A 15899-nucleotide genomic window follows, 5' to 3' on the forward strand; every position below is an offset into this window, starting at 1 on the left:
ATGGGATGTACCACCGGAACATAACTGAAGTGGCTGATATCAAGAAGTCCTACCAATGGCTAGAGCGGGCCGGACTGAAGGACAGCACAGAGGCACTCATCATGGCTGCACAGGAGCAGGCCCTGAGCACCAGAGCAATAGAGGCCCAGATCTACCACACCAGACAAGACCCAAGGTGTAGGCTGTGCAAAGAGGCCCCTGAGACAATCCAGCACATAACTGCAGGGTGTAAGATGCTGGCAGGAAAAGCATACATGGAGCGCCATAACCAAGTGGCTGGCATAGTGTACAGGAACATCTGCACTGAGTATGGACTGGAAACCCCGAGGTCAAAGTGGGAAACACCTCCAAAGGTGGTAGAGAATGACCGAGCCAAGATCCTGTGGGACTTCCAGATCCAGACTGACAGAATGGTAATGGCGAACCAGCCTGACATTGTGGTGGTGGACAAACAGCAGAGGAAAGCCGTTGTGGTTGACGTGGCAATACCAAGTGATGGCAACATCAGGAAAAAGGAACATGAGAAACTAGAGAAGTACCAAGGGCTCAGAGAAGAGCTGGAGAAGGCCTGGAAGGTGAAGGCAACAGTGGTGCCCGTGGTCATCGGAGCACTCGGGGCAGTGACCCCCAAACTGGAGGAGTGGCTACAGCAGATCCCTGGAAGAACACCAGACATCTCGGTCCAGAAGAGTGCAGTACTGGGAACAGCAAAGATACTGCGCAGAACCCTCAAGCTCCCAGGCCTCTGGTAGAGGACCCGAGCTCGAAGGATGAGACCACCCGCGGAGGGTGAAGGACAAAGTTTTTTATATATATATATATATACACACATACATACATACGAGGCTACTTAAATGAAATCTGATCGATAACTGCACTAAAACCTTACAGTATAATTCACATTCAATTTTGCACTACTTGTCTACCTCACATGTAGGCTACTGTATGTACAGTACAAAAAGTCCCCCACTTTTTATTTAAGTTACTGTTTACAAGTATTGTATTGCTGATAAGTATGTTTCTTTGCTTTTTATCTTGTCTTAAATGCTCTAAGCTGCTGTAACAGAAAAACATTCTGCTAAAATGAATAAAGTACTCTATCTATCTTAATTTATTGGTGGCTATGATGGCCTTTAGCCTTTAAGATTATATTTGAATAATAATTTACTCTTATGCTCTTACAGAGAGGTGCCACACATAATTTTGTTTTATGACCTACAATGACCATTAAAAAAGGTTTTTTCATATTCATTTTCAAATGTTCTGTGGTTGATGCATAGATTATAAAGTAATGCAACAGCGTTTTATTGTATTGCCTGTTCATGTGACCCTGACGCATCATTTCTATTTTTAAAATGAAAGCAGTTGTTTTCATATCTACTCAAGCAGACTGACTACAATCCTACTTGAATATGCCTGATTATAAAAGGGAGGGGTTATTGGACATTTGTAGCCCATATATTATCATTTAGCACAATTATGTCTGTAGCTGCTATCCATCCATACCTTCCCTGATGTGATTTGGAAATCCAGTGAAGAAATAATATCTTGTATGTGTATAAAATTAAACAGAGTATCTGTACGTTTGCCTGTTTTTCAACACATATTTAAATATACAACTGACGCACATATTCAAACGGTATTTTTAATGTATTCGTATCAAACATATCAAAGCAAGTGCCGTCGTCTGCCGAGGCATTTCTCCAAGCTAAGTGTTATAGTACGACCAACAGGAGACCACTGACGTGTGATGTGATTTTGGGGACACTGCACTGTCTAAGAGTGAAGTTATTGAATATTTTTGTAGTATCTCTTTTCGGTGTTGCACTTTTTAGACGGTCCCTGCGCACTCCCTGACAGCTGGCTGTACACAGAGACCAATGTTATTTGTCCAGCTCGGAGGACGGCTCGTTGTCTACCTTACAACGGCAGGAAAGAGACGTCGTCCGTGTTTTAACAACGTTTCGCTTAGAAGTTATTGATCCGGGAAGTTCGAATCTGTGAATATCTTTCAAACTTAACGAACTCTCTCGGAAATGAAAGCGTATTTCTCAAACTGTCAAACTGTTCCTTTAAGTCACTGGAATTGACCTATTTCCATATGAACTTTTTTGCCTGGCCAGGTAAATTGTGTAAACATCTTATTTGAATTGGCAAAAACAATGCATGCAAATATGGCAACGTCTGTAAAGGGTACAACAACCAGGAAGTATGTTTATTTTGAGCAAGCTTTTTCTCCCTAACCAGCAAATCAGCCCTCTCTCATGATCCGGGCGTCATTTATCGACGTTTTGGCACACCCCTTAGACATACGCACAAGGTAGGAGACAGGGCTGCCGGAAAGCCTTGAGAAAGTCAGCTGGGGTAGTTTTAAGTTACATTACAAGTCTAAGACTTACGTGACTAGCTAGTTTTGTTGCCTAAACCTAACCAACATGTGACTTAGACGTTACATGACTTCCCACTACCTAACCAAGTAGTTTCTGAAGGCGTCTCCTACAGACGCTAAAGGGTACCTTGTGCGTCAAAGCCGAGGGGCGTGACAAAACGTCGGTATTTGACGCCCCTGGGAACCGGTTGCGAAACCAGACAGATTACCCCACATGTGTAAATCCTGTTTGTTGCTTGTTATAATTGGCCTAAGGTTACGTTTTGCCAGTTTCCAAAGAAAGGAGCCAATTATTATTCCGAGATAAGATACCTCTTCAAAGTATTTTTTAATAAGCTATAGTTAAAGCTTCTCTATGGGGCTCAGCTGATGCATTGACCATTCAGTCTGCAATTATATTTAGCATGTCAACTTTGTCACCACAATTATTTTGCAAAGCCACCTCTTGGGAAGTGACTAAGGATGAGCTTCATTGTTCTGATGACTCAAGTCAGCAGTTGATTCCTCATGGGCTGATTCTCAGTAATGATCACTTTGAGTAAAGCTAAAAAATAAACCGGTTTCTGTCTGTTTAATTAGACTAACCAGCTCACATATTGTACATGACATTATCAGATTTTCTAATTTAAATGAACATAATTGCATGCTTATCATCTTTAGGTCGATGGTATCAACCTATAGACCTACCAACCTATAGTAAACAGATGTAGGCAGCGGTTCGGGAGGCAGACACCGTCTCCACATTTAAGAGTAGGCTAAAGACTTTCCTCTTTGATAAAGCTTATAGTTAGGGCTAGCCCTTAGTTATGCTGCTATAAGCCTAGACTGCCGGGAGACTTCCCATGACGCACCTCTTTCCTCTCTCCTTCTCTCCCTCTCCATCTGTATGAATGTTTATCCCTTTACTGCATGTTACTAACTTGACATCTTCTCTCTCGTAGTTTTGTGCTTTCTTGTCTCTCTCCTCTCTCCTTCTGTTGCTTTCAGCAGGTATTTCTACCTCCGGAGCTGCAGAGACTGGATCTGTGTGATCCTGCTCGACAACTGCTTCTACAGTTGTTGTTATTGGCTCTGTTACTAATACTGACATTATTTTTTCCTATAGCTCTCATTCCTATTATTATTAATTTATCAATATTAACACTACAATTACATTTCTACTATTTTAAAAATTCTAGGTGGTATTTGCATTGTGCCTCCCTCTCTCCCACCCCCACCCCCACCCTCCCTCTCCCAAAACCTCTCTCTCTCTCTGAAACCTAACACGGCAGCAGCAGAACCGCCCACCATTGAGTCTGATTCTGTCCAAGGTTTCTGCCTCTTAAAGGAAGTTTTTTTCTTGCCACTGTCACCAAATGCTTGCTCATGGTGAGATTTGTTGGATCTCTAAATAATATTATAAAGAGTACGATCTAGACCTGCTCTATAGGAAAAGTGCAATGAGATAACTTCTGTTATGAATTGGTGCTATATAAATAAAATTTAATTGAATTGAATTGTTTGTGTTTTTAGGGCCCGTCTAAATCCTTTGTGTGAATTATTCTTCCTTATGCGTTGCCTTAGAAACAGAGCAGCTGTTTGGAGGACAGCTAATCCAGGCAACATCACATTTCAGGATGAGGTGCCATAAATAAACATATAGACAATTCACAGCAAGTCGAGGTGAAGTGAGGAGAGGGCGACTCTGAGACGTTTACTTAGACGATTAAGAGATTAAAAGAAAAATGGATATTTACTGAGATGAGATTTGGTGAAAATTCCATATTCTCAGAGAGGAAACCTGGATTGAAACCACTTCCCACTTTGTACTTTACACTTATTTGAATTTTATACTTATATCCACTTGGTACTTGGTAATTTATCTTGCCTGTATTATAGTGTATTATATTTGATTGCTTAGTACTTCTATTCCCGTGTGCACTGACGTGATAGTGAGCTGCTGTAAAAAGAGCTTCCCCTCGGGGATCAATAAAGTATTTCTGATTCTGATTCTGGATGCTGCTGCAGCAGAAGGAGGATATAGAGTACTGTAGGGAATGAACAATGCATTTAAATACAAAAAGCAATTCCAACAAAAGCTGGTATCGAGAATAATACAACAGATGAATAACTACATCATCACACACCTTCAGTGATGTGTGAGTGTAAAAATCTTCATTCTGTCTCGGCTTATTAAACAGTCTAGATATAGTTGTGAAACAGTCCTTCAGGTTCGGTATTTCCCCCCCACAACTGAAAAATGACCACCAGCTTTGCTTGTCTGTGAAGGTTTATGACATACTGTGTGTCTCGTGTCTGATGAGCATTGACACAGGACCAGCCACAGTTATTACTGTTAGCAGTGTGCCAGATGCCTCCGTGGAGCAGACGTACTGAGGATACTGATGACTTTCTGGCCGATACCGGGGGTATTTTTGGCTCCACTTATGTTGCACAACACCTAAATGAAAATCATAGTGAGCAGTATTCCCGTACTCACGCTCAGGCAAAGTCCATTCCTTCACTTATAAAGATGTGTTTGGGTAGTAAATTATGGAGTGCTTTCATGCAAGATTTTTGTGCTTCTACTCTAATGAGGCCTGTGTAGCACCTACACCTGCTCTGCTGCTCAGCAAACTGTTGCTATGGAGAGGAAGGGCAAACACATGGAGGGATTGAGGCTTCAGGCTGATGTGTGTGTAGTAATTTGCTTCTTAATCACATGGTTTCAGAGCATTACTCTGTATGCATGTACTGTATCTCAGTGCATTGTGGTTCAGTGCTTCTTGCCTAAACTAAATGTGGTCAAAGTGTATTAAACAGTTTCTCATTCAACTTCGTTTATGCTGTTTGTGGGCTGGAAGGCTGTTTACTGTTATCCTCACTGTTGTGGACACTGCACTTTTATGATGGATTAAATAAAATACATATTGGTTTTGTATTTATTTTATGCCTTATTTGACTTGAAAAAGCACTTTTAATGACAACTTTTACACAAGATAGTAGTTATTTATCTTGACTTTTTAGTAATTTAATGGTATTTTGGATTAGCTCTTTTTATGATACTCATTATAATATTATATCTGTATCTGCATGTGTGTATTTTTTTTATTTAAGTGACATTTCCTGCAAAACAAACTTACACAAGTTACTGAAAACAAAAGCTTCAACAATGAACTGTGCACTTTAGTAACCACTTGTACCTTGTCTGGAAAATAACCAGATTAAAGGAATAGTTTGACATTTTTGGAAATACACTTATTCGCTTTTAAGTAATTATCATGTAGTCATGATATGATTGGTCACACTGATGGAACATAATGTTAATAGTTTTTAAAATAGGCTGCGTGCAGTCTGCGTTTTAACAGCATTTCAGTGACTGTGTTTAAATTAACTATATTTACTGAAATAAAGCCACTGAATGCTGTTGAGCCAAGATGCAAATAGATGTTTACAATTTAAAATCTACTGCAAACCACCGAACACATTAGTACTGGATCAAATTGTGAGCTTACAATCATGTCTCTGTCTTTGATCTATAGCCTGTATTTTTTAAATCTTCAACTTCAGTTGCTGGCCCCTGTGTTTTGTCAGATTAAAGATGAAGAAATATACTTAAAATGTAATGTAGGCTACAGCCTAACACACAGTCAGATTCCACCACTTCATCACCCCTTAAGGAAATATAAAGTAAATGATGAATTAATGGCCAGCACTGTATTTCCTGGCCAACAAACTGACATTATCAATGACTTCTACTATTAACAAAGATAATACACTTTGACTTTCACTTTGGACTTTTATTTCATTAAAAAACTTTTTTCACAAATTTAATTACAAAAAAATCTTATAACAACAAAACTCTCAGTTTAGAACTCACACTTTGTTGCTCATCATTACTTCATCATTATTTTAAGTACAAGAACTGTTTGTAAAATATTTTCAGTTACACATCTATTCTACGTCACTGTGAGGAATTTTGCACTTCATGACAAAGAGACATTTTTAGATCTGACACGTTACTGATCTACCGTATATTTTTCCTGCATTGACTCAAACATCAGGAACGCCCAAATGCTTTGCATCGTCACTTTAGAAACACAGACCTCCTATAGGTCCATGAATAGTTTAAAACGTTTTTTTTTTTAAAAAGTGGATGTCTTTTACTATTAAGGTAATAGAATAGGTAAATGCCAGTAAGAGAGATGGCCTTGTGTTAAGAAAATGTTTTTGTTTTTTGAGTACTACAAAGTTTTGGCAAATCTTTTGTGTATCACAGAAAAATCCAAGGCAAACAGGATGTGCACTTTTAATCAAGTGGCTAAGATGGAAAATTAGTTCATCTGTTATAATCGCATTTGTGAACACAGGGGTTTGAGCTGCGACAACAGCATATTTTTAGGAACGATTTTTTAAACACATTCTGCTGTCAATGCAAAGCTGACACTAATAGTGACAAACATGAATCATCTGGTTTCTTTGCCTCTCGAAACACAGAACACACGATCCAATGTTTTGACATGGGTGTCCAACTGAAAGGACTGAGGTAATATTCACAGCAATGATACTCCTTTCATTATGACCTATTATGACCACACTCCCTCTCTCTCTGTCACACACTGACAAACACACCAACCTGAAGTAATACTACAAAAAGGCTGCTTTGCAAGGGTAGGTGTTAAAATAGTATGGTTTACAAAGGAGAGACATTTTCACAGCAGTGCAGTACAGCCTCCCTATGAGTCCAGAGGTCTTCTGTTTCACCTGCGGGTTGGTCGCTGCCTTCCACAAGTCATAGATATCCTCCACGTGACCGTGTGAGGTCATCATCTGGTCATAGATGCACAGGTGGTAGGGCGCTTTGCCCTCCCCTGAGAAATAGACGTGGTCCTGCGGTGACACACCAATGGCGTTGGCGCAGATGCCCATGAACACATCATCTATGTAAAGAGAGGCGTTCAAGGTCAGCGTGGCTTGGTAGATTTTGTCCGCGACGTCCTTGGAGACGACATACCCAGCCCCAGCTGTGTAGTCAGGGTATGACAACCACTGGTACATCTCAAAGGGCACATAATACTTGCTGTCTTTGCTGCGGATTGGCGGCGCCCCTCTGTGCACTCGACCAATCCAAAAGTCTGTGACACCTCTGCTGCTCATGTCCTGCAGGTAGCTCACCAGGTTGGGCATGTGGACGAAGATGTCGTCGTCGGCGGTCATGAGGAAGCGGGCATGTGCGCAGCGGCTGTGCATCCAGTGGAACTGCAGGATCAGCTTCAGGGTCAGGTTGTGGAAGGAGTCTAAAAAGTCTTGTTGGATCAAATCACCATGGAGACGGTCCTCATGGATGAGCTGTTCCTGAAAACCAACCCTGCTCCTCTTGCTCCACGAGGGCTCCTCCTTCTTGGTCTGTGGCGCTCCTAAGGCGAACACCACCTTGACTGTCACTCCCAGGGTGTTTTGGATGTAGGTCTCATTACCCCAGGTGGATCTGATGGCGTTTCGCCTCTCAGTGTTCTCTGGGGATGTTTTGACAAAGAGGAGAAGGAGGACGTCCTTGCCGGCGCACTTATCCGGGTGGTTCAGCAGGTAGCGGAAGTTGCTGAAGCTCCTGGCCTGCTCACGTGGGATGGTGAAGCTCTTGTTGATGGAGGTGAAGTGGTTGACCAAGTAGCGGTAGGAGTAGGACTTGACATGGCTGACGACGCTGTTGTCCAGCTGCTCCCAGCAAACCATCACCACCGACAGCACCAGGCAGGTGGTCATCAGCTGCACACACTGGCATTTTCGTATCCGGCGGAAATTCACAAACATCCTGGAATCTTGTCACCCGGTGATGGTGGTCCCTGTCTGGTTGGTGATGATGGTGAAGCAGCTGGTGTGTGCGAAGGAGGAGGCGAGATCGTTGAGCGTGTTGTTCCAGTGCCTCAGAGCAGCACTTGGTGGGTCTTCCATCCTAAGCTTTCTACATTCAGCAGGAGGCAGAGGCGGCAGTGGGACTCACTGGGTCTGCTGGGGAAAGACCTCCATCCCAGTAGAATCACTCACATGCTCACTGTCGCCCAGCAGCTGGAGATTCATCTCTCACCCATGAAGCTGTTGACCTAAAGTAATAGTAAGAAGAGAGAGCACATTTATTTCGGTGACAGAATACTCAAGTTGCACCTCTGCTTCCTTTGCTTTCAAAAAGTACGAAGGGAAAAATAGAAAATGTTTTCTCAATGTCTGCTTGGCCAATATCTTTTCCTGTTTGTCAAGTGTGACAGTGCTCGGTCATATTGGTCATGGTCATGCAAGAATGTCTTTTTTCATAATGTTTTGCCTTATGTGCAGCATTTTCTAATTAGACTAGATACATTTCTTACAGTAAAAAAGGTATTTTCATTTGTCAATCAGAAAGAGAAATCACGCGCTCAAATCATTTACAGTTTCAAAGCAGAAGCACGAATGAAATTACGTTAAACTGAGACTTTTTTGTTGTTGGATCTGAACTTGGCATTTGAAATTAAAAAGTCAGCAAAAAGTCAGTTGGGGGGGGGGGGGGTGGGGGTGGGGGTGTTGGTACTGAATGCAAAAGCCAACACAGCAAATGTGGCAACGCAAGCCAGACTATAATGGAGGGGTTTAAGGTACAGACCCACTGAAATCGCTGAGAGTCATGGAAAGCGTTCGGACACAATGGATTGCACCAGAATAGCTCGGCAACACAAAGCGCAATGAGAATAGCCTGCTTCCGGGCGGGCCTGGACTGAAACCAAGGGGGGATCATGATGGGCCCAGGGCCTGGGACTCCCACCGCACCCCGAGAGCTTTTTAAACATCATTGGATGGCCTGTGCCTAATGGGGTCACTGGCTCAGAATGGCTCTCTTTTCTCTCTGTCTGATAATGAGAAACTCTGGTTCACCTCTGGTTCACATCAGCTTCACGCTCTTACATGGAAACACTTACTATTGCACCCACTTCTTTCTTTTATAGTACTCTTTCCCAGGCTGGGCCAAATACCTTACTTTACAGCCTACCTCTCATAAAGCATATGACTTACTTTACGACTTACTTACTTTATGGCTTACTCTTGTCAGCGATTTGACAGAGGGTGATAGATTATTATATATGGAGATAAGCACACATACCTAACTGATCTATACATTTAACATATGAATATGAGAGTGTAAGGGAGGATTGATGGGCATATAACACTAAAATATTACATTGAAAAAGCATTCAACAGCAACATCTTTTTCTAGAAACAACATCCTTGTTACCATGGATAATCCACAGAACACGTTTTTTATCTTCGTAGTTACAATGAAAACAGCTAGTAACAGGGACGTTGTTTCTGGAAAAACAGGTTTTTAAATGCTTTAAGCATCACAGGTTCCATTCCACTCCATTGTTTCGGGGTGGTGGCACAAATCTTAGAGACGGATATCCCAAAACATTCTTCATGGCTAAATTTGTGTGTATCAGTGGTCTAGTAATGGCTGCTTAGAATTAATTAATTTCTTAAATATTGACTGAGGGTGCTGCTACTATCTTGTCCTGTAAACAGGTTTTTCTGCTGTCACTCTCCGTACTGTGCTGTATAACACTGAGAGCCTTTACTGGAGCAAGCACAAATATAAGTGTTGATCCTCACTCCTCTGTCTCAGTTGCATCTAAATCAAGCACTGTGAAAGTGAACCACCCCACAAGCATATTTCCAAAGTCACCATTTGTATAAATAGATTTGAAACACACAGAGGTGAGGGAGGGAGGGAACAGCACACAATCACTCAACTGATCACTCCAACACTCACCGGCAAAAAAAAGTGTGCGTATTAATCAAAGACAGACCCGGCAACAGCCTCCTTTCCCCACAGGTCCTCTTCTCTTTAAGTTTACTTTTCCTTCAGGTGACAGGAGGTGAAACGCTTGTCAGAAGAAGGCATTAATCCTGCATTAAACAGTCAAATCCTCTTGTGTGTGTCTGAGAATATCTGTGTGTTTTTTTCCTGATCCTTTCCGCTGAGTGTGTAGACTGTAAGTTGCTTGTAAATGTGCCAGTTGCCTTGGTTCTTCTCTCTCCACTCCCTCCCTCTTTCAGTGTGGGGGTGGCCTGCAGTCTGTGTAGGTGGTAGTAAGGGGGGTGATGAGAGGAAGGCCTGCCCTCTGTGTCTCATCTTTGTTCTGTCTGACTCACACACAAAAGGCAGGATGACAGATGAATGTCAGACTTAGTTTGTTATAATTATTTTCAAAATCATCCACAAAACTATGTATGAAATAATGTAATCAACCCTTCCTTGTAACAGTTGTTCCTTGTTTCTTTTCCTGTTCAAAACAAAGTCCTTTTTGTTTCATATAGAGATTTAAATATTTTTCTACGCTGAGGGAAGCAAAGATATTCAAGGCATGCTCCATTTCTCTAATTTTAATTTCCTGATTTTTGACAGAACATCTTCTGTACAGTAGCTGTCAAATAATGGAGATACACTGTATTGTCTATATGTACTATCAGAAAAAGTAAATGCAAATACATGGGCACTGAGCACAACAGGTAACCTACATATGTTATCATGTATGACCAGATCACTATGAAAAAACAATCTAAAGAAATGTTTTACATTGCTCACAGCATATCATAGGGGCCAAACCAAATGTCATCTTTAAATGTACAGCCATTTTCTTCCAAAGATGTCTTTCTTCTGCGGTAGAAAACTGTTGCATTGCTGTGAGCGAGGCTGACACTCTTGCACCTGTGAGGAGATGTGTGTGTGACTTCACTTTTAGCTGCTGCATGAGCAGCTGCATCTACTTTTGCATGTATTCAATCAAGGACAATAGGCTATGGATGCATCATATTGGTGCTCAGACACATATAGATGTGTGACAGTCAGCCTTTCATTTTTGAGCTCATCTTTGTATCACTGTTTCTCGTGTGAAGGCAGTGTAAGGAGTCATGTTGCATGTCCTGGGTGTGTAAAGTGGAAGTGCACTTCCTGGCCTCAATCAGAAATAGCTCACGTATGTCCACAACTGATAGCTTCCACTGATATGCATATATCAACTAGTCAGAATCATATTTCACAAATATGTGAGAATGTGGTTCAGCGTCAAAATTTGTTATGACTTTTAAACCCTCAGGAGTAGATATTAACCCAATTCCCCATCGACACATGAGATCACGTCCCAGAAGATTAATTGGACAACAATCGGATAGCAAACATTTTTATTTAAATTGATATTGTTTTTTTTTCACCAGAACAATTCAAAGGGACTGTGAAATGCTCCTTTACCACATTGCCTGACGCTGAGTGCACATATTGACCACTAGTTTTTGGTGAAGATAGAAAAGACAGAAATTCCCCACTTTTAACAACCAAGTGTGTAGCACCAAAAACATAATTTTCTTACCATGAACCATCAAATCATACTGAGGCAGTTTCTGAAACACTTGTGACTCATATTTGACACAAGTACCAATAGGATTGAATTTATTGTCAAGGTATAAGATTGCTTCCTGGATCAATGTGAGTGCAGATTGTGTATTGGTATGTATGTGCGGTGTGGGTGTAATACCATCAACCTGTCACATGACACTTGTCACAGATCTCTCAAATGACTAAGAGGAGGCTTTGCAAGCCAAATAAGTGGTTATAGATTTGTCAGTGTGAATGTAAGGAAACTGAAGTAACTCAGTGAGTGTAAATGCACAAAAAAAGAAAATACTGTGAACATATACAATATTTTGAGCTTGTGAAATGATGTTCACAAATAATTTCACAGCCTGCAGTTGTATATCACCTTTTGTGTGCATGTGGAAAAAAATTACATGTATGTATCTGAATGTGTGACTTTGTAAGAAAGTTTTGCAGCTGTAGAAATATTTTGTGTATGTGTAATTAAAATATGTGCGGAAATATTTTCAACAGTGAGGCTTCACACAGTCTAAGAGATGGACACACAAATGTCCTATCTTTGTATGCAACACGGAAGTTACAAGCTACAAGCTACGAAGCATGAATTTTGGCCGTTTGAACGCCTGTGCTGACTAGCCAAACAGCACGTTGCCCACTGACCATCCAAGTCAAACTGTCCAATCAGGAGGCAAACATTTCTAGCGCGTTCAGGTTACTTGGTCCATCTGTAGTATGATGGAGTCAACATGGAGGATCCCGAAGGAAACGGGTCTAGTTTGTTCTCAGATCTTTTCTGGTAAATAGCAGTGAGCCGCTCCTAACTTTTAACGTTTTGAACGGAAGAAATAAGGGTTTGGTGTTTTAATATTACAGTAAAAGTGGTTTCTAACAGATACAGAATTTAAACATGAACCGAAGGGCGAAATATTTGTGCAGCATAGTTAAACCCTTATTGTTGGCTAGCTAATATTAGCCACGATGTTATCGCTAGCATAGCCGCTAACACTAACTTTAGCCAAGTTGTCTGACAAAAGAACCACTAGTTAACCAATCTTTGACTAGCTTTAATCTTTATACTGGATAGGCTGGAACTGACAGTCAGTTTGTTGTTGAATGTGTATGTAGGCTAAGCTATAAACAAAGGCTACACACACTAAACAAACTTTATCATAAACAATCTTTATTTATGAGTGAGCTTGAATTAAACCTTGATTTACACATTCCCTTTGATCATATGATGCTGCTAATATTTAACAGTAGTGATCAACTTGTGTAATGCAGGCACTACAGTATAGATGCTTTATCTTAGGTATTCATATTTATTTTATATTCTTTGACATTTCCAGCTGCAACTCACAGCCAGACGACCTGTTAGAGCAGAATTTTGCCATTTACTGCATTGTTTTGTTTTGTTTGTAGGCCTGCTGGTTTGAACCCACTGTCAGTTTGCACACACACACACTGACACAGATGACACTAACATATTGGTTCCTCTCTTAGACAAAGAGAACATCAATCCAGCCCCGCGCCTTGGTTGGTAAGTAGAAATATTATAACTGAAATTGACAACAGACCACATAACTTGACTGTGCATAACTGTAACTAGCATCTTTTGACCTTTACATTTAGTTTAGAAAAATTACATTCACATATGATTTACACTAGGCACAGTGTTGTAGTACTCGAGATCGGTCTTGTTCTCGAGACCACTTTCTGAAGGTCTCTGTCTCGGAATCGACCACATTTTACTCTGTCTTGTCTGAGACAAAGAGGACTCAGGATTTTATTTCAAGACCACAACTGCGGGGATGTCACTAAACTGACAGAGTTACAGCGGCACAGCCTGGAAAAACACAAGCACGCACCATCTTCGAAATCTTTAGAAACGTGAAGTGTGATTTCAGTCAGATCTCACAATTTATTAGCGTACACTTAAACTCATTGATTTTATTTATTTATTTTTTTGAGGCAGGCCTTTTCTACGTGGCTAAAACACATTTTTCTGCTGCCCCTGTCCACAGCAGTGCATTGCTCTGCTTCTCTGCCGGGACTCCTGTCTGTCTCTCCAAACTGGGCGAGCTGACTACCGTCTACTGTGTAATACACTAACTTTGGATAAGTACCTTATAGAAACCTACGCTAGTTTCAGTTGCTTGCTAGCTATTTGCCACCTAGCTAGGCGCACAAGCTACCTAATTTAGTTAACATATATTGAGAGATGTAATGCTAGCTAATGCAGTTTTAACTGCAGGGCATGTGGTGACAAATTGCTGTTGGTCTCGGTTTAGTTGGTCTTGACTACAACACTGACTACATTGACTACATTTCATGACACCAGTGTGTTTCACATAAATCTAGCAACAACTAGTAATGCAGTATTAACAGTATTAACACCTTTTTAATGTCATTTTAGCTTCAGGTAGAAGTTGCTTAATTAGATTTCTTATATTGAAACAACTGTCTAATGTGTTTCTATTTTGTTTTACAGGTGTCCTGCTGTCCATCTACTCTCCTATCAAAGTGGCTCTCTGTCTTTGGAAGTTTGAAAACTTGGCTGACTGTAAACAAGTGTAAAAGTAATACCACTACACACATTGTATTAATTCTCCCTGATTCCCATATAGTTGTACCTAATATATAAGCATTCACATTGTTTGAATCAATAAGCATATATACAGTGGGTACAGAAAGTATTCAGACCCCTTTAAATGTTTCACTCTTTGTTTCATTGCAGCCATTTGCTAAAATCAAAGTTCATATTATTTCTCATTAATGTACACTCAGCACTCCATCTTGACAGAAAAAAACAAATGTAGAAATTTTTGCAAATTTCTTAAAAAAGAAAAACTGAAATATCACATGGTCATAAGTATTCAGACCCTTTGCTGTGACACTCATATTTAACTCACATGCTGTCCATTTCTTCTGATCCTCCTTGAGATGGTTCTACTCCTTCATTGGAGTCCAGCTGTGTTTAATTAAACTGATTGGACTTGATTAGGAAAGGCACACACCTGTCTATATAAGACCTTACAGCTCACAATGCATGTCAGAGCAAATGAGAATCATGACGTCGAAGGAACTGCCCAAGGAGCGCTGAGACAGAGTTGTGGCAAGGCACGGATCTGGCCAAGGTTACAAAAGAATTTCTGTAGCACTCAAGGTTCATAAGAGCACAGAGGCCGCCATAATCCTTAAATGGAAGAAGTTTGGGACAACCAGAACTCTTCCTAGACCTGGCCGTCCAGCCAAACTGAGCAATCGTGGGAGAAGAGCCTTGGTGAGAGAGGTAAAGATAACCCAAAGATCACTGTGGCTGAGCTCCAGAGATGCAGTAGGGAGATGGGAGAAAGTCAACTATCACTGCAGCCCTCCATCAGTCTGGGCTTTATGGCAGAGTGGCCCGACGGAAGTCTCTCCTCAGTGGAAGACATGTGAAAGCCTGCATAGAGTTTGCCAAAAAACACATGAAGGACTCCCAGACTATGAGAAATAAGATCCTCTGGTCTGATGAGGCCAAGATTGAACTTTTTGGCATTAATTCTAAGCGGTATGTGTGGAGAAAACCAGGCACTGCTCATCACCCGCCCAATACAATCCCAACAGTGAAACATGGTGGTGGCAGCATCATGCTCTGGGGGTGTTTTTCAGCTGCAGGGACAGGACGACTGGTTGTAATTGAAGGAAAGATGAATGCGGCCAAGTACAGAGAGATCCTGGGAAAACCTCTTCCAGAGTGCTCAGGACCTCAGATTGGGCCGAAGGTTCACCTTCCAACAAGACAATGACCCTAAACACACAGCTAAAATAACAAAGGAGTGGCTTCGGAACAACTCTGACCATTCTTGACTGGCCCAGTCAGAGCCCTGACCTAAACCCAATTGGGCATCTCTGGAGAGACCTGAAAATGGCTGTCCACCAACGTTAACCATCCAACCTGACGGAACTGGAAAGGATCTGCAAGGAAGAATGGCAGAGGATCCCCAAATCCAGGTGTGAAATACTTGTTGCATCATTCCCAAGAAGACTCATGGCTGTACTAGCTCAAAAGGGTGCTTCTACTCAATACTGAGCAAAGGGTCTGAATACTTATGACCATGTGATATTTCAGTTTTTCTTTAATAAATTTGCAAA

General features: G+C 41.3%; 1 protein-coding gene across 3 annotated transcripts; it reads right to left on the reverse strand.

Annotated features, from left to right (window-relative positions):
- Positions 1–6153: 6153 nt before the first annotated feature.
- On the reverse strand, positions 6154–14728 carry b3gnt5b (UDP-GlcNAc:betaGal beta-1,3-N-acetylglucosaminyltransferase 5b). 3 transcript variants are annotated; one of them, XM_044218221.1, is made up of 2 exons: positions 14675–14728; positions 6154–8469 (listed from the first exon to the last, which is right to left on the reverse strand). In XM_044218221.1, exon 2 carries the CDS (start codon positions 8177–8179, stop codon positions 7016–7018), a length of 1164 nt encoding a protein of 387 aa, XP_044074156.1. In that variant the 5' UTR covers positions 8180–8469; positions 14675–14728; the 3' UTR covers positions 6154–7015. The 3 variants fall into 3 exon arrangements, with proteins under 3 accessions (XP_044074156.1, XP_044074155.1, XP_044074154.1); XM_044218220.1 differs by lacking the exon at positions 14675–14728 and adding an exon at positions 10201–10451; XM_044218219.1 differs by lacking the exon at positions 14675–14728 and adding an exon at positions 10164–10451.
- Positions 14729–15899: the final 1171 nt, after the last annotated feature.

This window comes from Siniperca chuatsi, linkage group LG13 (assembly GCF_020085105.1).
Source record: "Siniperca chuatsi isolate FFG_IHB_CAS linkage group LG13, ASM2008510v1, whole genome shotgun sequence".
Lineage (NCBI taxonomy): Eukaryota > Metazoa > Chordata > Actinopteri > Centrarchiformes > Sinipercidae > Siniperca > Siniperca chuatsi.